Genomic DNA, 22,547 nt, shown 5'->3' with positions numbered 1-22,547 from the left:
GGACAGACTTTATGGAGTAACCGTATGCTGCATATGATGAATCCTCACTTAAATGCATGAATGCAAAAACCAGAAGCTTCTGTTTCCCTGATTTTTTTTTTTTTTTCTTTTTCATCCCAGAAAATCTCAGCAGGCTTCATCGCTCCCCCCTCTTTGTGCATTTGTCTCTTACACTCCAAAATATAAATGCAACCACAAAATCACAGTGGAGCACTTTGCTGCTGCTCTTTTCCCCAGCTGTTTCATTATGTGCAGCCACGGACAGGAGAAAGGCCAGAGAGCGAACTTTAAGTGCCAGCGAAAACACAGAGCTGAATAATGCATTCACCCCGTGAATATGTGAAATTAGATTAGGAATTAACGAAGCTGTTCCCTCAAGGGCATGTGAGGGTATCGTAGGAGAGAAAACAGCTACGAATATACTTCTACATCACATTAAATAAAAACAATGGCTCCTGTGTTAATAGAAATGATGTGAAGAAAAAAAATCAATTTTCCTCAGTGTTTCAGGATTGTCTGGTGAAAAATGACATAAGGAAGAGTTCAGGCAAATGAAAATGAGGAAGAAAGAAAACATAGGCTGAAATCTGGAGGAAATAGTTTGTTACCAGAGGAGGGGAGCCAGCAGGGAGTGTGCATGCCTGAGTGATTGAGCTGTAGAATTAATGAAGGTGTGTGCGTGGCACACTCGCAGTTAGGGTGATGTTTTTCCACTCCACATCTACTGGAAATGCCCGCTTTAGCATGATGAAGCCAAGCTAAACAGGCGCAGACGTACGCTCACATACAGCCGATAGAGTATCGGCTTCGCAGATTACCACAGTCACCGCAAATATTTGTCCAGGTATACACTGCACTTAGTATTCCTTCAGCTCCCCTCTAATTCCGGGTGATGCAAGGAAAAGGTTTTGAGTTATCGCCGTCTGTGTGTGTTGTTTTTAAGTGGAAGTTTGTCGAGTAAAAATAATTCAGATTGATAATTCAATCTGCACTTTACCCACGCTCTCACTCTCTTTTTAGTTTTTTATAGAAACAAATAACAGATTAATTAAGCACTTTATGTACAAATTACTACAAACTGTCATTTTATTTATTTAAGTTAAAGCTGTACATGCTTCCCTCTTTCGGTCATGTTAAATATGGAAAAAAAAATTATCAAAGAAATAACATAAAACAGAATTTGGATAACAATGTAGTTTTTAGGTTGAAGTTAAGACCCAGCTTGTGTTGCTTTCATGCAAGATTAAATCAGATCATTAACAAATGATTTTAATGCATCAGGATTGACGGCAAGATGATGAGGCTGGGGTCAAATTACACGTTGCAGGTTGGTAGACTGTGAAGAGGAAAACTAACCCTAAACAAATCCGTGTTTTCCTCACTGGGATCAACAACTCTGAGAGTCATTTCAATTTTTTTTTTTTTTTTTTTGGTATTGATGCCAAAAACTTTTCAAATTGGAGTTTATAAAAACAGTCTTTCTTCAGGAATCTCCTGAAATGCTCAACAGTTAATCTGTTTTTTATTGAAGGGGATTTGCAAGGATTAACTGATATAATATACTACTACTAATAATAATAATATTTTTATGGCAGTGATGATAATGTGCTTCCAAAAAAAAAAAAAAAAAAACCCCAGAAAGAAAGTTCCAGAGTGTGCAGCTTCGTCCTGTGTGCCGGAGTGTTCTCAGCCTGAGGCCTGCAGGAGCGCTCGCCATTTATGGCGATGTTATTGTCACACTCTGGGCTAGACTGTAAATGGTGGCCGCTCTAATCACATTTATACTGACAAGGACAACACGTGGTATGCACAATCCAGCATAGTGCAGACACTGCAAGTCAGGCAACAATGTGCTTCAATGTTTTATGTTTGGTCTGGATGTGTGTTTGCAGTGCCAGACGTGCAGTACAAAACCCTGGGATCCAATGTGACACTGACATGCGGGAAGTCACAAAACAGGTGAGGAATTCGAACCCGGAGCGCGGCGGGATTTCAACACAGCTGCTCTGTTTTTTTGTTTCATTTCATCAGGGTCATATAGAGGAGAGGTTTTCTACCTGGGGTCCCTGCAGTCTTTGTGACAAGCAATCTGAAGAATGTAGGGTCGGTTTACTCTTGTTTTAGATTTGAAGTACAGTGGTGTTCAACAATAGCAACCAAAGTGTTAATTTTAATTCTGTTATGAAAATAGAATAGCTCTCTTGTCACTATATGAAATTACAGGTGCTGCTCCCCTTGTGTAAACTTTACACATAGTACAGATTTATAAAGTGCAGTAACGTAGACAATGGAACACATGAGACAAATTATGAGGTAATCATTAAAAGGATTGCATGCGATGGAGATATTGAAACACTAATGTCCAGGTGAGTCTGGATGTGCAGGCCTTCACTGACCTGTAGCTGAGCTCCCTGCAGACCGGTTTCAGTGAGGTTGGGTGGAATTTTGCCAAACAGTAATCTGTAACACTGATCAAACTGTCTGATGTAAAATATCAGAAACTGATAATTGCAGCGGAACATGACTGTGTGACCGATGACTTATTGAGCTGCACCACTTTGGGTTGAAGTTACTTCAAATCAGACTTAAACCCAAACAGTGCACTGATCTAATCACCAAGCTGTGAATACCTTTAACATTAAACGTAAGCTGTTAAGTTTAGGCCGAAGCTCATAGCGTATTTTTAGGCACCACTGAACTTTATTCTTCAGCTGTTGGAGCTTCTTGTGTGAACTATACGTTTGTATAATGGAGTCTTTATATTCCATTAGTGACTAATTTTCCGCTTTTATCAAAAGATATGCTCGAATACCAATGTGAGTGAAATTTAATTGGAGAAAAGGAATCTTCAATTTAACAGTGTGCCTCTTCAGCCTGGTGGAAAGGCGCCACAGCACATCATCAGATGGTTAAAAATAAGCTGTACTGTATTACAACAGGCTAATCTCGGCTGAATAAACGGATGCGTGCTGGTTTGTGCTTCACAATGGTAATGATATTAGAGCTGGCACGGCCTAGAGTGGGAGTTTGGAGAAGACCACAAGCAGGACCAGCAGGGCTTTGTTAGTTTTTCAGTGGTTTTCTTAAGACCAACTGTAGCGTATAAATAATCACACTGGTGTTTTGCACTTGTGACGCTCGAATCGCCTTTTTCTACATTAATCCCAAGCATGCTAAGTGACGCTGGCTGTGTCCTGATAGGTTACCCGTGGTGTGGCATCTCAACAACAGCTCGGTGTTGCCATGGCACCGAGTGACACCGGACGGCGAGTTAATCCTGCCGCAGGTCGACCGATCGGCGCAGGGCGACTACAGCTGCTACGACACCGAGGGGCGGCTCCTCCACACCGTCACCCTCAGGCTGGGCCGTAAGTGTCGCTGTGACTTGCCGGCGATCGCGCCGGCTAATTTAGGGATTGCTGTATATTTAGTCTTTTGCCAAGGGGGACGGCGGCTTTCAGGAAGAGGCGCGCATCCCAGACGCTCACACTTCATTTCACCCTGTCCGAAGCGTTTGTTTCCACCTTTCTGGCTCCTGACCTACGCATCTTTTTTTTTTTCATATTTCACTTCTTTTACCTCCTCATAAAAATTAATTCGATGTTCACTCGGGGAAACAAGAAGTCATTCAAACAGTGATAATTAGAGCGGCGCTGCCGATCGTCAGAGGAAGCGAGTCTTATCGGCCATCACGAGGACAAAGCCCGACGCTTCCTCTCACTGTTTTAAACAGGAAGCGACTCCCTTAAGTGTGCTTCCTTTCCAGAAACAGAGGGATTTTTTCCATGGTACTGCTGAAATCGCTCCAAAGATATTTTAGTAGAGCGAGTGAGACTCCAGGGAGCAAAGTGCTTCGTTTTGGTCTCAAGGAAGAAATAGGCCACATAACTGGATATACACAGCTGAAATATGGGATCGCTGTCAGCTAAACCTCCCATTCTGTGTCCTTGTTTCAAGAACACTGAATGATGTTTTACTTGTTTCATTCGTCAAGTCCGCCATATAAGTTTTAAAAAGTTTTGACCAAATAGATGCAAAAAAAAAAAAGGGTTGTATGAATGAAAAAAATCAATTCCAAGCTTGTATTAACAAAACATCATTTTCTATATTTAAGTGAAAGTCTCGTCACACTGACACCAAATTTTCTAAAATGCGTATAAAATCAGTTTCCGTACTACAACAAATGTTTTGTCACAGCACTTGAATTAACACAAAGCTTATATACTCTGAGAACAGCTGCGATTCTTCCATCTGTCTGTGAAAATATGTTTGAAAGCAGGTCTCCATATGCCTGCAACTGCACTCTGGCTCAGACTGAAGTGTGAATTCAGTGCAGGCCGCAGAGCTGGACCACAACCAAACAGAAATGTTAATCAGTTTCGGTGATTTGTTCAAGTCTTCAGCTGTTATTCTAGTGTAATGGGGATTACTTAACCTCACGAGCAGTTGTTGTGTTTTATGTCTCTGTCGGGCAAATTGAGAAAAATGGGGTTGAACACTGGATGTTGTGGCTGGAGTCTCCCAAACAATAGAGGAATGTTTCACTGAAGATAGAGCTGAGAGTAAAGCTAGTTACGCCCGAATTACATAAACCTCAGGACAAGTAAGTGTTGTGGCTTCTTTTCCATACATTCAATAAAACTTTTTTTTTTCATTTACTTTTTGAAAATTTCAATATTAAAATGTATTTGATATAGCAAAAATAGAAAAACACAGTATTTTCCTGTTGTATTATGTTGTATCGGTCTGTGTTTTTCTGAGGAAAATACACTGCCCTGAAATATACCTTTGCTGTTTATTTAACTAAATATATCCTCCAAGTAAATTGCTCTGAACAGTAATTCGATTCACAAAAGCAGCCGATGAGATAATGAGGCTGGTGTGAAATTACAAACGCGTCGCAGAACGAGAAGCTGAACTGGTTTCCCTCAACCAGCTTGTTTCAGACAGACTACTAACCAGGAGGACCTCATTTAAACAATACATACTGAGTTTGCTGAGCTGTGTGTGCAGGTGTTCCAGAGGTATAAATCATGTAAAACAAAAAGAGAGCGACCGTCTTCGGCTCCCTTTGGAGACTTCCACCTCACTCCGGTGGAGTCAGTAGTTCTGGCAGTCCGACAGCATTACTGCAGTTCTTTTTGAAGCTGGTGTAAATAACTTCACTGCCTCAAGGACCAGACAGAGACACTGAAAAAAAGCAAAGTCCATTAAAAGCCTGTTAAAAAAAACTAATTCCTGTGTCCTGAAAGTGAACTCTCCCTGACTGGGTTTCCCCTTCCCCCCCCTCAGATCGCCCTGGGCTGCTGAGCATTTCCTGCCGAGTGCCCAATCACACACATGTCCGCTGCTCCTGGGTGGAACCGGCAAAGATGTATCTACCAGTCTCGTACAACGCCACCTTCAAGTAAGAGCCCGTAACTGCAGCTGAGCCGGGGAAACCATGCGGCTTGTGAAACAGCTTTTCCCCCTGCTGTCCAGGAACGGCGCGGAGTGGAGGCCGTGCGTCGTGGACGCCGCCCGCAGACACTGTGACGTGGACGAGCTGGCCTTCTGGCAGCCCATGCACACGCTCATTGTCACGGCGTTTAACGACTTCGGATCTTCGAAGACGACCATCCGTATTAAGCTCCATGAGCTGTGTAAGGCCCCATGAACACACACACACACACACACATATAGAAAAGGTGGAAGTTTTCCACCAAAAGTTGATCATTTTGGTTTATTTTACTGTAATTAGTTACTTTCTGATACTCTTCCAGAAGACACCGCCACCGCCGAGTTTAAATTAGTCGTCATGTAGCGTCAAAGCTAATTTCTAGTCTCGGTCGTTCGGTGGCTGAACAGAGGTTGTTCCTTGGTTTGAATTGTTGCAATTAAAGCTTTCGTGGGTACATAACGCCAGCAATGATCTCAAAAACAAAGAAATAAAACAGCTTTGGAACTTGTGTTTAAATGGCGCTCTCTATTTTTGACGCAGTGGAAAATACTTGTGGTAATTGAGATTTTCTTTTCGCAGTGAAACCGGACCCTCCGGAGTCCGTGAAGGTGGAGGAGCTGGAGGACTTTCCACAGAGGCTGCTGGTCTCCTGGAGCTTTCCCTCCTCCTGGCCGGTGGAGGACGCATTCCCACTCATGTTTCACATCAGATACAGACCTCAGGGCTCCGTATACTGGTCAGAGGTCAGTGAGTAACTGAGTAACATTACATGCGGCCGCAAGAGAACTTGGACTTATGTTAGGTCTTTATGCAAAAACAAGGTTTTCTGTGCACTCGTTCAGTTCAATTTCACCCCTCTCGACCAGATTTACACCGAGGAGAGTTCTTTCGTCATATTGGATGCCTTGGCGGGCCACCTCCACCAGGTTCAGGTTCGAGCCCGAGACGAGGTGAATTCGGAGAGCCGGTGGAGCGACTGGAGTCAGCTGCTCCTCGTCAAACCCTGGGAAGGTCAGGACAGCCACGCACATGTCTGATCGAGTAGCACTCAGCCCATCTAAAATGGCCAAATCTTAATTTGGATGAATCTCTTTTCTCCAGTCTACGCCACTGCCGACCCTACGGAGGAGTCCGAGTACTTTTTCCCCTTCGATACCAAACCTGAAACCTCCACTGAAAAGTCGCACAGTAAGTTTCACGTGCTGCTGAGGTGTCAGTGTCAGCTTGACGTTTGATCAGATTAGACCTTATTGATTGAACGTCAAACATGGAAGATGAACTGGTAACCTGCAGATTTCAGCTTCAGCATCAACAGTCATTTGTAACAGTTTGTTATTATCTGATCTTTAAAGGAATTTCCCATTGTTGAAATCTGTAGAAAAAAAAAAAAAATACTTCAACTGTGCTCTGAGGTGAAACACACTAGCACTGAGAGCTCTCCAGTTTGCAAAAAAGCCCCCACATTGTTCAATTAAGTACAGATTTGTGTAAAAAAAGATTTCCTAAAAGTACAGATTGAACTTCTCAATTAAAAGTAGTAAGTTCATTACTGCAGTAAAAAAGGAAGGTTGCTTTGCTGCTTGAATTTTCACCTTTGTTGTGACAGGATGTGTCTTTGAAGGCATTTTTTACCTTTTTAGTGGTGCAGATATTTTGATATTGTGAACATTCTAGTTAAAATAATAAGACTTTCAGTTGATCATGACTCAGCTTCAGGTTTAATTCAGCAATAAAATCTTAATTTTTCCCTTGAGTTACACTTCAAACTTTCGATGTTTTTTGAGCACTCGAGCTTTGTAAGTGACCTTTACCTGCTTTCACCCCTCTGCTGTGGCTGAATCATCTGTATGAAAAGTGAGGAGGAAAAAGTAAAGTATGCAGACTTGAAAATATTACTTGAGTAAATTAAAAAAACTAAAAAGAAAAAAAAAAAAGAAAAAAAGTACTTGACACTTCTGCAACTCAGAGATAGGTTTTGAAATGCCATCAAAACATTTGGTCAGTGCTTCTTTTTCTTTTTAGATTCACTTCCAGATGACTGAAGTCTGCTCCTCAGTTGGTCTCGGGCAGCTTGTTTGTTGCACACAAGGCTTTCACAGAACCGTCATCCCAAAATCCTTTCCATCCAAACCCACAGAACAGACAAAAATCAACTGTGAATCAAAACTGATCGCACACAGACGCAGTCTGAGTCAAAAAATACAAAGAGTGTTTGTGTGTCCTCCTGGTGCCGCCACAGCAGGAGTGACAGTAAATCCTGTCGGTCGAGGCACAGCTCGAGACAGCAGATCCACAAAGTCAGTCTTTTCCAGCGGTTCAAAGGATGATTATGGATCTCGGTCGGCTTTTAACACAATCCAGCCTGTCTGAGGAAACTTTCTTAGAGCCCAATCGATAAATCTGATGATTTTAGTTTATAGATCACCTATTAAATCTGCTCTGACCTTTTCTTTTCTTTGTTGTTTTGTGAACCTCAGCACCAGGTCATACATACATCAAGCAGTGTCATATGGACGAGCAGTATTTACACTAACTGCATCTGTTCCGACAGCTCCCATCCCCTACATGCCGAGTTCTAGTTTTTGCCTTCTGGACTGCAGCTCTCACTTCCTTGTTTAAAGGGTAACGTGTTCAAACACTCCTTCATCGCTAAAGCCATTTCCCCTCTGGATTTGGGTCACGGTAGGAGGAGTCAGCAGGAACCGATGGCACTTTAACAATCTTGGTTTTATAGCTGATCGGCTGCCGGAGCTGACCTGTTTTAGTTTATTATATTGAATCAGTCCTTCTGGAATTGCCCTGCGAGGACACAAATGAAATGAAGTGATTGATTTAGACAAAACTTTACCTATAAACACAAATAAAACACACATTGTGTCAATTTAAAATGAACCTATTGATCAAAGCTTTGATTGTTTGCAAGTTTCAAACATAGTGAATGTCTTCCGTCTGTGAATCACAGCTGATCAAACAGCACTTCTTCTTTTTTTCCACCCTGTTTTTGTCAGCACCGACAATCCCGATCATCCACTTATATCGCCGCAATTTGGAAGAAAGCATTATTTACAGACATTACAGCCTGACTAAAACAGAGCAAGTAATGCTACCTCTCGCCTGGCCTCATCACCAAATTGCATATAATTGCAGCAAATTGTACCTGCGGGGTGTCGTGTTCTCCACACGCAGAGTGCGTAGCAGCGTGTTCACACGGGCAGAAACAGTTGCAAACACGCCATGAAAGCTCGACACACACAGGAGACACAAAGAGGGCACGGACCGGGAACCAGATGTGTGTTTCTGTTGCTGTTACTGAGTGAGAGAGTCCGCTGGCGTCCTGCAGACGTGCTCATAAATCTCCGGTTTAACTCGGTCAGGGTCGAGATTTTTTTTTTTTTTTTTTTTTTCACGTTTTGAGTTTGGTTCCCTCTTGTGTGTGAAAGCGAGTTGTTTACTCCTGTCAGTATAATGAATGCATGTTTGTGTGAAAGCTCGAACGGCAGACGTGAAATTAACTTGTCACCAAAGAGTAATCCAATCCCCGAACACACACTCTCACACACACACACACACACACACACACACACAGACAGACGCTGTCTTTCTCTCTCCGTCTCTCACACACACATGCAGACGAGAGACTACAAAGTGTTTTTTTTTCCTCATCAGCTCGTGTGTTTGTTAGGTTGTGTGCTAGTTATAATAATACCTCCTGGCAATAAATCTCAGACCATTGGAAAGTCCTTTAAAACAAAACCTGTTTGTCTTTGGCAGAGAAGATTTGGCAAAACATTCACGGGCGCAACCCACATAGAAATGCATGTCGCCTGCAAACGTGCCACCATTGAAATTTTACTTTATGGTGTGTAGTTTATGTTGTTTCACTTACACTTTTTAAAACTATATTTATCACTCGGCATATTGTCAAAAGTAGATATATTATGAAATTAAGTGTTAAAAATTATAGAATGATTATATGTGTGTGTGTGCACTCCAGTGTTATCTCTCGTGAGCTGTGAGAAAATTGAAAATTAGAAGCAAAATCTGGTGTTAGATTCATCTACAACTCAAGACTTTTTCCCTTTCAGCAAATCAGGATTAGGATGTGTGGAGAAGCCGGATCCCTTCGGGGTTCAGGAAATATTCGTCTTGTCAAATATGGAAGCCAAAGCATATAAATAAGGAGAAACAAAACAAAAGAGCACTCTTTTCTGTAATTATGATACAAGATATACAAATCAGTTCCTGCTGACGTCAATAAACTGTAAATAAACTTAACTGGGGCTTTGTTTACGCGACGTTTCATCATTGTAGAGATTTCGTCTCAGAAACGCTTCAGGATTGAAATGTTAACACATCAATTCAAAATCACAGATCAGGAATCTGATTCATTAATGTAGCGACTGACCCCGATACATAAAAACATGAGACTCAAACAGAAGTATAGAGTGATTCATTTCTGTTCACAGTTCACTTCTTCCGTTTGAGGATCTGAACCTTTAGAGAGTAGATTTCTACTTTCACAGAAAAGACAGAAGGTTATTTTTCTCCGAAAAGATTATATTAAAGTTGAAAATTTCAGGGTTTGACGTTGTCCGAATGTCACATTCCTCCCTGAATCGTCATGACGACCGTCTGCCTTTCTCTTCCCGCTCAGATCCGATCCAAGGGGATGAAGGTAATTTAGGGTTGGTGATCCTCCTGGTTTTGTTCTCCGTGGTCATCCTCACCACCATCCTTTCCCTCATCTTTGTTATGTGGTAAGACACACACACACACACACACACACACACACACACACACACACACACACACACACACACACACACACACACACACACGCACACACACACAGCCCGCAAGCCACCGCTGAGTGGCCTGTCTCGTCCAATTTGATTGCAAACTTCTCCGAATCGTTTTTTTTTTTTTTTTTTTTTATGTTTTGTTTGTGATTGTGTTAATGTTTTCAGGATGAGGCAGAGACGGCGGGATCAAGCCACCAAGCAGGAGCTCACCTCCATGGTCAAGATGAAGTCCATGCCAATCTAGAGTGAGACACACCCACCAAAACCTTCACAGTTACGGGCGCGCGCGGCTGTTTGTGTTTCAGTTTAGATTGTTTGTGCCAGCCAGGTTTTGAACTCTGTTTAGTTGCATTGAATGTAATTAAATTCCAAATTAAGCGTTGCTCCTTCCAGATTCATAAAATTACCACAAACTGTCCACAAAGAGCCACTGAGAGGAGCTTTATTAAGAACTGAAAGGGTTCAAAGGGCTGCTATAAACATGCAGACAGTCCTTCAGATAGCTCGCCAACTAGTGATTATAAGGCTATACACACACACACACACACACACACACACACACACACACGCGCGCGACAGTGTTTAATTACATTATGATTTATACGTGTTTGCTTGAGTTGCTTTCTCTCTTCCTCATTCCTTTTCCTCTCCACTCATGATGCTTTCCTCTCATCTCAGGTCTATTTAAAGCATCTTGTGCCCGTCTTCAGCTCATCCTGGTGCTCCACCAGTGAGGCAGCCTCCACACTCACCGTCCACTACATTACCCACAATGCATCAGTCACAATCCGGACGGGGAAACGACAAACCCACGCAAAGAACTGAGTCTCAGCAGCGGCCTGCATGCGGGGTGAGTTCTCAGTTTCCCCGGACCCGTTAAAAAGAATCACATCGAACTGCGCTTCCCATAATGCATCAGTGGGTACAAGGAAGACAGCCCTGACTTCTGCGGACCTACGGAGCAACACTTCACCCAGCAGAGCTGCTTCAGGTGGACTGACTCCTCAGCTCTTTATTTGGAGGAGCGACTTTTAAACTTTCTGAACATTTGAGGACGAGAAGTGCAGCTGGCTTAAAGGAGAACGTTTTAGTGGAAGGGGAAGATTTTATTTCTGGGACAACTTGCCGCGCTCTTCTCCCATCCAGGACTCCTCACGCTCCTACATTTTGTTAGAGGTTAATTATGAGAAGGAGCACATAAACACGAGCGTCCATTCTCGCATCGACTGACTGACCGACTCAATGCTGTGAAGGAAATATAACTTCTGCCAGTCTCTTTGTGTGTTTGTGTTTGTGTGTGTTTGTGTGTGAATGTGCATCAGATGCCAAAGCAGCAACTCTGGGCATTACAGTCTCCTCAGTGGGAGGGAAAGGGAGGGGCCAGGAAAGGGACACGCTGCTCCCAGCTGAAGGGAGATTACAGACACTGAGGTGGTGCAGGGCGAGTCTCAGAGACTCTTTCATGACTTTGTGTTGCAAAGTTGACGTTCCTGTTATGTTGCCTGGCATCTCTGTTGCTTTTTAATGTAGCTCTTTAAAGCCATCCATCCACTGTTGTCACATTGCGTGCAGAGAAAGAAGGCGACCGTGGCCTTTCACAGAGTCACCAGCATGAAGACACCAGGAAGATAGAGATCACTTCAAACGTCTCTTACAAGATAGTTTTCTAGTGAGCTCAGAGTAAGTTCATTCAGTCTGATATGATACGATGTGATTTAAATTTGCAAGTCTGAGATTTACAAAACTCATTTTTCAAACATTCAGTCCGGGAAGGCTGGTCACGCTCCCCCTCCTTCGGTACTACGACTGAAGCTCTGCACCTGAAATTCATGGACCTCGTGTGGTGCGGGAGTGGATTCGACTTTATTGCAGCAAAATAAGCATGCCGTAAATTATCATCAAAAAACAGCACGAACAGGAACTAGCAGGTGCCAATACACTAAATAAAACACTAAATCACACAGCTAGCTCAAGCTTGTAGCAACTGTGCAAATACACTCATTTGTTTTTGTTGGTTTTTTTTTTTTTTGTCTTCTGTTTTTGTCATTGGAGGTGAGAGACGTCCTGTTGTGTTTACGGATGTTGGTGTAAAGCGTGATCAGCCGTGAACACGGCTGATTAGCTGGACCAGGGTCGGGTTTACAGAGCAAGAGCCAAGTACAAACATCCAGTTCTGTGAGGAGGGTTTTTGTTTTTGTTAGATTTGGAAAAAGAGTGTTTAATAGACTTTACCTTTTAAAGACAAAGTCTGACCAATGGCGATATGCACGTTGAGTATCGGCCTGTATGTTGATTTGTTAAAGACAGTTTGTATTTGTTTCAAAAGACAGTAATGCGTGAAAAAATAAGGTTCTGTAATTGAAGATTTCAGACAGTAAAAGGCCTCACAAGTAGCTGAGATGGGAAAATATAAGCAAAAGTTATAAGTTTGAAGCACTTTGTTTGCCATTGAGTTTGAGAAACCACCGTCATGCCTGAACGTCTGTATGGTGATGGATGGCTACGTGTCATGGAGACTTGAACCAGGGAAAGTTTCCAGTAGGAGGGCATTTATCATTTTGTATGTCATCAAATAGAGGAGACTCGGAGAGCCTTGATTTTTAACATCTTCCTCACTGCGGGGAGATTAGATTTGAAAACGCTATGTTAAAAGTACCTGTATAAAGAAATTGACAACATATTCAGTAATATAAATCTTTCTTTCTCAATTTTAAAAGACATTTGAATTTTGAGGACAGGTTTGCCAAGCAGTCGTGGAAGTGACAGCCTGGGCTGGGAGAGTACAAGTCTCCTCGTGAAATCTGTTTCTGTCCCACACTCAGCAATAAAGTGAGCAAGTGAAGCCTTAAGTTCTCTCTGTCCATACGAGCAATAAGTGGTGGAGTGTCGCTCACATCTGTGCTGGAGGACGGTCCCTTTCATGTGAGCGGGCCGCTTCGTCGCTATGGATGTTCGAAGTAAATAACAGAGCGCCAGTCGGCGTTCACTGTCAGCAGAAACAACATCAATGGATGGGGAAGGCTAAAGATAGAGATTCTGCTGGATTTGTTTTTTTATTTTTTAGGAAACTGGCCGAGCGGGTCGGGCGTCGACACCAGTGAACATTTTTCTTTGTGTCTTGTTGCACCAGCTGAGTATTAATCAGACGCTGCTGGATGATCAGTGTGAAAATACCTCGAGTACATCTGCTCGGTGTCCGCACCGCCTCCAACGTTTCTTCATTTCTTTCTTCCTCTCGGTTTGGTGGCTGCTGATCCAAAGCTGCGTCGCTTGATTGACTGAATGATTGTTTCAGAAACACAAGGTGCATCGAAGTCAAACTTCTCCTTTATTTGTTTCCTAGTTTGACGACTGTATGTTCTCTCAAGCTAGCTCCACATATTATGCATGGATCCAATTCAAGCTTTTTTTTGTATATTATTGTATATCACACTTTAAAAAACAGAACATGTATGTTATACGTGGTGTTTATATGTAGAGAGACAGACGGTAGTCCTGTAGATTGAGGGGAGCTCACGTCTGTACAGCCTCTCCACGCATTGTGTGTTTGTGTCTTTGTGTCGTTCTGCCCAGTTATATGAAGCTGTGTTACTGTACGATTACTGTATGGACAAGTGTGTTTACTGAGCTCCTCTTTACAGTCAGGTGAATCCCTTTCTAAAAATTGTTCACCCAAATTTTTGATTTTTTTTTTCTTCTGATTGACAAGCAGTAGTGAAAGTGACAGAGAACTGTTGAATAATTTGACAATTTACCTGAATTCAGGTCTTCTTTTTCAACATAATCTCTATTTTAAATGTGCCACTCCAGATGAAATCTTTAATATTTTTGTCATATTTGATGAAAACACAGATTTAACTTCAAAAATGACAAGTAAAAACACACACCCAGGCTTTGAGTGTGTGGCACGGTTCTAAAATAGTCCTCCATATAAACAGTCGGACCACAGGAAAGAACCATGAAAATCTGTTGCATGAATTTGATCGGAAACGAGCAAGAATTTTATTTTTTTTTCAGTAACTAATACCAGTAATTCCAGCCAAACTGTATCCGTTAATGTAGCAAAAGCCAGACTTTTTGGTTTTGCGTGTTTTGCTTTCGTCCTTTGTGGTCATGTTGTGTTTATGTTGTCGTAGCCACATGCTTCTGTTCTCTGTGTATCTACAAAACCAAACAGCGCAAACACGGTGGGCTAAACAAAGCCGGCAATAATCAGGCTAATGAGAAGAGTCGGGACGCCCGGGCGCACGTAAACACAAACCGCCGGGGACGACAACAGTAACACGAGGAGCGTGTGTTTACGCCAGTCCGCTCCAACTCTGTAATGTTAATAAAACCTCTGTTTGTGGAGAAAGGAATGAAAAAAAAAAAAGTGAAATCAAGCTCAGAAGGGAGGACTGAGAGAAGTTAAACACACTTTAAGATGTGCCTGTTTCCCTCGGAAACAAAACATGTTAGACTTACAGCAACTCAGTTAGAAAATGTTGTAAAATCTGTTGATTTGACTCATAAATTATCCTTGAATGTCAGGTCCTATTGAATCATTACCATCATGCTTTCAAAAGTTTTTAAATTGAACGTATAATGAACTATATTATATAAACTTGTTTCACAAATAGTTTATATTTTTCCAGCAGAATATTAAAAGATCAGTATTTTATCTTCAAAACGGATTCAACTTTTTATAAAATCTGCAGGTTTTTATGGTCATGCAGCAGCTGTCCATCTGTTTGTGAAAGCTGGACCCTCGAATGTGGGATTCCAGTTCATATTACTCTCAGGCGTCCATTCTCATCTGTACATACCGTTTTGTGTCGTTCGCTTTATGTGTTTGACAGATATCACCATAAGCTGTTTTTTTTTTCCTCCCCTGTCTTGTCCTGTTATGTTTCTGTAAAAATAAAAAAAATATTTTATCACACTTTCTCTCCACTGTTCTCTCTGAGACTGTTTCCACTCCGACGGCGTCTGCTGAGCTTCCTTTTGTTGTCGTGATGAAAAGGGGCTTTCAGGAGGAGCGACGGAGGGGAACTTGCCCGTCACGCAGCCCGCCGTCTGCCTCCTCCCGCTCCGGACGGCAGACTCTCCATCAACTGTCAGTAGTGGAGTTATTTCCAGGGTGATGTGCAACAAGATTGACTTTTATTTAGTGGGGATAAAAATGCACAAACATTCCACATGATCTTCTTTTATTGAGATAAAAGTCAACATATGAACTACCTGTTTACTATTTATACCTCCGAGTGAATAAAACCTAAACTCAGCCAAACAAACACATCCTTACCCAGTGTTTTATAAATTCAATCACAAGTAGAAACTCAAAATGTGCAAAAATTCAACATAACATTGCATGAGAGGAAGGTCACGTTGTAAACAGAAGCTGCAAAAAAAAAAATCATTCATGGTAGAAATGTTTGTCCTGGTCTGTGTCTTTTCTCCTACGGACAAAGTGTGTCATAAAGTATAAAAAAAAACAAAAAAAAAAAAACGTGTTTTTTAAGTTTTATAACATGATTTAGTGCACACTTAGAGCTGACTCATCATCCGGGATCTCATTTCTAATTCATGACTCAGTAAAGAGACTCATCTGTACGCCAAGATGAAACTGCAGTCGCCACCTAGTGGACAACAGGCATCACTACAGCCCGCAGCGCTGAGCACCAGCTTCAAGAAGAAGAAAAAAAAAAAACACACTCATCCCTTTTACATTCAGATAACACTGTTTCTACAACCCACGAACACTACGGCGTCAAATAAAACAGTTCAGGAATGTTTGTGTTTTAAATGTCTGTGGCCCTCCAGCGTCCACACTGCAGGAGAGAGTGAGAGGAAACCAGCGGCTGGTTCGTGTTGAGCGGAAGAGCCTGAGAGCAGCTCAGGAAGCAGGTTTCACTGGAGGCACTGCGAAGCCCCGGAGCTCCCCGAGTGCTTCAGAGTCACCAGAGAGGAAGAAAAGAGACGGTTATCTCTGTTTCGTATTCCATCTGACCCCCGCCTACTGTTTAACCCCTGCGAGAAAACATCATCATGTTGACTGTTACAGTTCTCTGAGTGCGAAAAGACAAAGAGGTTCACGTAAAAGTTCAAAAAGAGAGAAGAAATAAATAAAATCCACGGGCTTGGGTCATTATGGGGCCCAAATAAAGCCAAATACGAAGAATCTGAGAAAATGGAAATAAAGCCGTATGAAAATTTAGATAAAACTCAGAAATTTGGTGAATATTTGACAAGAGAAGTGCAAAAAAAGACAAAGAAGTGCATCAAAAACAGAACAGTACTGAAGACCGTTTGATTCAAGCATGGATGTTCACAGAAATACACATTTAAATTATTCATAATAGCTTAAAATATAATAAATTACAGTAACTCAACATCTGTAAATATTTCATTATTTCAAAATGTAAACACAAAAATGTTCATAACGTTTTAGTTTGTATGAGTGAAGAAAAAAACCTCTTCAGTTTGATTCCCGTTTTCTGAGATGTGACTCACAAACAGATGCTGAAGTTCGACTTAATCAATGGAAAACATGAATAGGTTGAAAAGTAGAAGCAGACGTGAAGCAACGAGACGTTTTTCAGGAGATGTGAACATTACTGGTTCAGCAGGTCAGAAGGAGGAAAGTCTTCTCACTTCAGTTCCAGTATCAGATAAAAACAATAACAAACGCTGACGTGAAAGTGATCATCTACAGACTCGAGAAACCGATCGGCCCTCTGGTCCGAGGACGTGACGGTGGAGAGATGAGAGGCAAGTCGGAGCTTTAAAGGGTCCCTCACACACACACAAACACACACACGTCTCAGTGGCGAGCGCCACTCCCTGCATCAGTGAGCAGAGTTACAAAGATTCCTCAAAGGTTGGCACTCGCTCCTTTCTCAAAGGAGCTTATTACTTTTAGTTCCTCCAGTGTTTTCAAGCACCGGGCGTGTGGGCGGGGCTAAACGTCGATGGCCACGCCGTGCTTGGTGGAGATCACGTCCCTGGTGCCCGTCAGGTACATGAGCACGGAGCAGAGGTGGGGCAGCGTGGCCGTGGTGCTCACGTACAGCCAGTAGGGCAGCGGCGCCGTGTTGCCGAACGGGCACACCCACAGGCCGTGGCGCACGGCGTCCCGCACGTGGTGCGTCGCCATGGAGATGAAGAGCATCCAGGGCAGCGAGCACCAGGCGTCTTTGAGGCGTCCGACCCACATGAGGAAGCGTAGGGAGAGGCAGATGACGGGGATGAGGGAGGAGCAGTGGAGGGGCGGGCGCTGCGGGAGGGAGACTGCGGCCTGGGGGGGGGGAGACGGGACGAGAGAGGATCAGCACAGGACATTAATATGTCACTCTAATTCTTTCTTCTCAATTTGTGGTTGATACAAAATATTTTAAATACAAAACATCAGTTGTCGTAAACCTCATGTGATGTTGCCATGGAAACCATCCCATCAGCCACAATCAATCAATGCTGTAACAGTGGTGGTCAATGTGTGGGAGGAGGACCCTCTGACCTCTGACCTCTCAGTTTAAGACATTTATATAAACACTTGTTGGAATCTGAAGTAAATAAAAAGTAGAAAATACCGGATGTTCTTTCATACTTAGATTTATTTCAAATCACTTGCACATGGTTTAAGCTGTAAAAACGTGTTGAAATGCTTATTTTACTCTTATATTTTAGTCATTGTTTCTTCCTCAAAAAGTAAAAAAAAAAAAAAAAAAAAAAAATCATGCAGGGAAAAAGATTTTCCAGCTTTTAAACTGAATGATTTCCACCAGAACCTGAGATAGAAGAGCTGCGTGAGAAAAGCCTGATGAGTTAAGGAGGGAGATAACAGAATGTGACAGGAGGAGATTTCAAACAGCTGCTGAACTGATCAATTTGTCCAACATGGATCATTTTAATGATCCAGTGGCAGAAAGACGCTGTTTGGGACGGGAGCTGAATCATCTGAGAGCTACTGGATGAGTGGATTTATCGGGTGTGGGACTCGGTCTCACCTTGAGCGACAGCGATCCGGCCATGTAGAAGTGGTCCAGGTCGATGATGGAGGCCAGCAGGCCGGCCAGCAGCACCTCGTACAGGTCGCTCTTCTTCCTCAGGCCGATGACCACCGCCCACGACCACAGCCCCACCAGGCCGTGCGTGGCGTTGTCCAGCGCGGCGCGCAGCCACAGGTGGTTCTGGATGACGGACAGCTGCAGGGCGTGGTCGGCCGCCACGCAGAACATGCCGAGTCCGGCCGAGGCCAGCAGCGAGGCGGAGCTGAAGGTCTGCAGCAGGGCCTGGGCCTTCTCCGTCTCCACGGCCAGGCTGAGGGGCAGCGGGCCGCCGTCCCCCCCGAGCCCCGCCCCCAGCAGCGGGGACGCCGAGGGCGACGAGTCCAGCTTGGAGTAGAAGCCTTGCATGCTTGACGGAGCTGCCAATCAGCGGCGAAGGTCAGCAGCGTTCAGACAGACTGGAGGGAAGAGAAAGACGGGAGGACAAGCTGAGACACCGGAGCGCTTTGCAGCTTCACTGCTTCATTTTCAATTGAATCACAATTCTTCTCCTTCTCAGTCCAAGCTGCTTCAACTTCCAGGATTTTATTAGACCCAAAGGAGTGAAAACAGCCTGTTCTTACTGTCAGCTCCAAACAATAAAAGACAGAAATGAGTCTCACTGTGAGCGTTAGCAGTGAGTACCAACTGGGGGAAAACTGATAGTCTGCAACAACAAATGTGATGGAGAAAAATATTAAAAGGCATCTGAGTGCAGTTTCTTACTTTTAATCACAGTCAAAATGTGCAATAATCCAACTGCAAATGCTAAGTTATCTGTCATAATTTGCAGCATTTTCTTTGCATTATTTAGTTTTGTAAGATTTGTTTGTTGGAATAACAAGTATTACAAGTCCAGGGAAATGTTTTTTTCTTTTTTATTATATTTATTTAACGAAACAACTTCTTTCCAGATTGAGAACAGGTACTTGATAAAAGTCACACTGCATGTAACATATAAGCTCTTCTTTGGATTTATTTCATTAGTACCATTAACTTGAGCTTTAGTAATGTTGCGAAGCAAACCCTTGATTGATTCTTCAGGTTTCAGTATTTTCATGGAGATAACAGCTGTGTCAGGAAACAGAAGATACTCTGATAATAAATCATTCAAAAGATGCATCAGAAATGATCATCCACATACGATTATTTAGTAAAGGATTCAAAAGACTTGCTGTTTGGCAGGGATTTATTTAGATAACACTAATACTACAACTGAATCCAGTCAAAATGAAGCCTCAACCTCAAGCAGGGGATTGATAAATCAATAACTCAATAATCAATAGATTGATTTTTCCTCATGGAAAGCAAAACATTCTTTTTAAGATTGGATGAAAAGGTCTCTATTTTGAACATAAGAAAAAAAAAACAGGCTACAGATGTACAGTAGCTGTTGAGTGCACTGCCGTCATTTACATAAGAAACAAAGCAGATACACACACACAGAGACAGAGAGAGAGAGAGGACTCCAGTTGAGGATGATGCCAAACCAAGCATTGAAGGATCGCAGCAGTAAAAGCAAAAATACTTTATAATTTGAATGGAGGGATGTAATAACAGCTCTTAGATGAACACGGGAGGCGGTCAGAGTCTCTGTGAGGATGAAGCTGCTGCCTCTCTCTGCAGGAGAATCATCCTCCAACATGAAGCTGCTCTGGATGAAAATTTAATTAGCTGGTTATTTCTGTCCCCGGCCGGCAGCTTCCCTGCTACCCTCCGCTAACTCGCACACCAGCCGCCTCTCTCGGGGCGACGTTACTCCGTTACGTGCAGATTCCTCCGTTACAGTAACGTGAAGAGTAGTTTAATTGACCTTATGGAGGCTGCTAGCTGCGAGCTAGTTAAGCTAACAGTGACAGAGGAGCCGCTTTGTGTGGGCGGACAGCAGCTGTCACTACGGAGAGTTACACAACGTGACACGCGCCGCTCCTCGGTGTAAAACCCGAATTCAGCACCTCCGTCAAATGATGCACTTAAAAAACATTTAAGAAGAACGGCTGGGAAGATAAAGAGACACTCACCCCATCACTCTGTTGTCCTGAAGCCGGGGTGTCCACTCTGACTCTACGCTGCTCCGCTGCAGCGCTGATCGCTCCTTGATGCTGTGCTGCCATCTGCAGGCCAGCGGTGGGACTGCAAGGACACGACGTTTCAATGGAAAGACATTCAACATTTTCCTTGAAGAGACTCATTGACATGGAAACTCTGTATATGTATACAGGGCCGGGCTGGGTCATTTTCAGCCGTGACTGGCCCAGCAGGTATTGATAGAGGGATGATGAAGCCTATGATAGTGCACTGTTGTGTTGGTGTATATGTATTTATCTAAAAAACTTAAATCTATGTGATCCTCCCTGCCCTGGTATTCCAGTACCAAAATGCTGCTTGGTCTAGTTAACCTCCTGAACAATTTACAGCATGCAGTATGATGGGATCCTGGAATTAACAAAGAAAGTAATAGAGGTGAAAGATGACTATTGATGAATATCTATTGATGAAAGGGAAAATGAATAAATTCGAGAAGAGAGTGATATTTTCATAGACTTTTTTTTTTAGCACATGAACAAACTTCACAGTAGCACAGGATATTTCTTCAAACATGACACACTTGAAAAAGTAAATTAAGACAGAGAAGGAAGGGTGAGAAAGAATGGCACTTGATGGACAATGTGTTAATAACATGACTGGAATCTATAAAAAGGTGGAGGAAATAGTTGAATATGATATGTTAATGAGCATCATCACATCTACTGGCAAATCTTAATTTGACTCAGTCTGTTGAAAGATACATCTCACGGATGTTTTGGGTCTTTCAACATCAGACACCCTCGCCCAGGCGACCCGACCAGAGGTGATCAGACTCTTGCCTGTGTCCCAGCAGCACTCGCCCACGGGTCTGCCCTCTTAATCCATAGCCACCTTGTGGCTTTCTCTGCGGCTTCAGCCGTGGATCTGATGGCCTTCCGCTTCGCCTCCCCTGTGAGGTCCAGCAGTGATAGAACTTTGCAGAGGGATCGGCCCTGTAAATCCTCGGCAGCCTACCTCCAGAGGTTCACAAGAGGTTTTCCAGCCCTGCCTCTTGCACTCGTCTACCTGTTCCTGGTACTTGGCGCTTTTCCTTTCATTGGCCTCATCCATGCGCTCTTCACAGGGAACTGTGAGTTCCAGCATGACCAATTGCTTGGTGGATTCTGACAATAGGATCATATCTGGTCGGAGCCGTGTAGATGTTATCCTGGCTGGAAACTTTAGCTGTTTGCCCAGGTCTACTTGTAGTTGCCAGTCAACCGCGGTGGTGAGGAGGCCTGATCTCACCCTTGGTTGTTTTTCCGGCTTCTCTCCAGCTCTGTGGAACTTGATGGTCTGTACCCTGCTGTGGCCCTTAGTGGTGCTGATGGCTGTGGCTCTGTTGTCAGCAACTGCCTTAAGGACCTGGTCGTGGCGCCAGCGGTAGCACCCTTCCCCTAGTGCTAGTCTAAAGTCTAAATGGAATTTACCAGTGTAGAGGATTTATGATCAGTCCTGACCTCATCATTTGGTTTTATGTGGATATTTTTACTTGTATTATCTGCACCACACAGAAAATAAAGTACCCCCAAACTTAATGTATACCTGACCCAGGTAGAGTAGTTCATCATTTGCCTGAAGTTCAGCTCCCCCTGACTCACACCTCCACAATTCTCACCTGCTGTGGTGAAATGGAAGCTTCACCAACAGGGTTCACCAGGGTTCCTACAAGTTAAATTCAAACATTTTAAGACCTTTTTAACACAACATAACAGAGAAAAATGCATTTATTTAGATCAGCAGATACTGAATATTGCATATATTTTGTACGCAGAACTGTGTATGTGCGTGTGTACAATGTGAGCGTCTGCCTCACTATAATAGCTTCATTGTGGATGTACATACAGTCTCTTAAGTAAAAAACACAGATCCCTCGACAACAGAACTCAGTCCTGGTCCTCATGGGCTACAGTCGTGCATGTTTCAGGTCTCAGCACACCTGATTGTGTAGGGAAATGCGCTAATGAAAGCTCTGTTTTTAAGGTCAGAGTGAAGCCAAACACTGTTTGGAGGTCGATTCTTGTTGCTGCTGCTGGACGAGGTGCTCTAGCCCTGGGAACCTGATAATCTCCCATCAGAAGTGAACACAGATTTGAGGAGTTTGTTGTCTGGCTTTTACTTGGGCCATGTGTTTCCATGATTTCTCATCCGACTCTCTACATCTCTACATCGTTCACAGTTGAAATGTTTGCACAAGGCGTAAAGAGCTTCAAA

General features: G+C 43.2%; 2 protein-coding genes across 2 annotated transcripts in view; one reads left to right on the top strand and one right to left on the bottom strand.

Moving 5' to 3' along the window:
- Positions 1–14,670, top strand: part of il11ra (interleukin 11 receptor subunit alpha) — a 49,185-nt gene extending 34,515 nt beyond the window's left edge. The window contains exons 3-12 of the mRNA XM_030084593.1: positions 1,893–1,959; positions 3,202–3,368; positions 5,293–5,407; positions 5,482–5,642; positions 6,020–6,183; positions 6,307–6,451; positions 6,542–6,628; positions 10,095–10,197; positions 10,408–10,487; positions 10,921–14,670. Of these exons, the coding sequence (XP_029940453.1) occupies positions 1,893–1,959; positions 3,202–3,368; positions 5,293–5,407; positions 5,482–5,642; positions 6,020–6,183; positions 6,307–6,451; positions 6,542–6,628; positions 10,095–10,197; positions 10,408–10,486 (1,088 nt within the window). The 3' untranslated portion in view covers position 10,487; positions 10,921–14,670. The remainder of the gene's footprint in view (positions 1–1,892; positions 1,960–3,201; positions 3,369–5,292; positions 5,408–5,481; positions 5,643–6,019; positions 6,184–6,306; positions 6,452–6,541; positions 6,629–10,094; positions 10,198–10,407; positions 10,488–10,920) is intronic.
- Positions 14,671–15,414: 744 nt separating this feature from the next.
- On the bottom strand, positions 15,415–20,321 carry tmem267 (transmembrane protein 267). The gene is made up of 3 exons (XM_030084596.1): positions 20,288–20,321; positions 18,228–18,685; positions 15,415–17,518 (listed from the first exon to the last, which is right to left on the bottom strand). The coding sequence occupies exons 2-3, from the start codon at positions 18,633–18,635 to the stop codon at positions 17,183–17,185; spliced, it is 744 nt and encodes a 247-aa protein (XP_029940456.1). The 5' UTR covers positions 18,636–18,685; positions 20,288–20,321; the 3' UTR covers positions 15,415–17,182.
- Between the last annotated feature and the right edge of the window lie 2,226 nt (positions 20,322–22,547).

Source organism: Salarias fasciatus (genome assembly GCF_902148845.1).
Source record: "Salarias fasciatus chromosome 7 unlocalized genomic scaffold, fSalaFa1.1 super_scaffold_4, whole genome shotgun sequence".
Classification (NCBI taxonomy): Eukaryota; Metazoa; Chordata; class Actinopteri; order Blenniiformes; family Blenniidae; genus Salarias; species Salarias fasciatus.
This window is presented reverse-complemented; position numbering and strand designations above follow the sequence as displayed.

Coding starts and splice junctions, on each gene's coding strand:
- tmem267 (XM_030084596.1), bottom strand. CDS start 18,635: ATGCAAGGCTTCTACTCCAAGCTGGACTCGTCGCCCTCGGCGTCCCCG. Junction 17,519..18,227: donor CCGGATCGCTGTCGCTCAAG/GTGAGACCGAGT, acceptor CCCCCCCCCCAG/GCCGCAGTCTCCCTCCCGCA.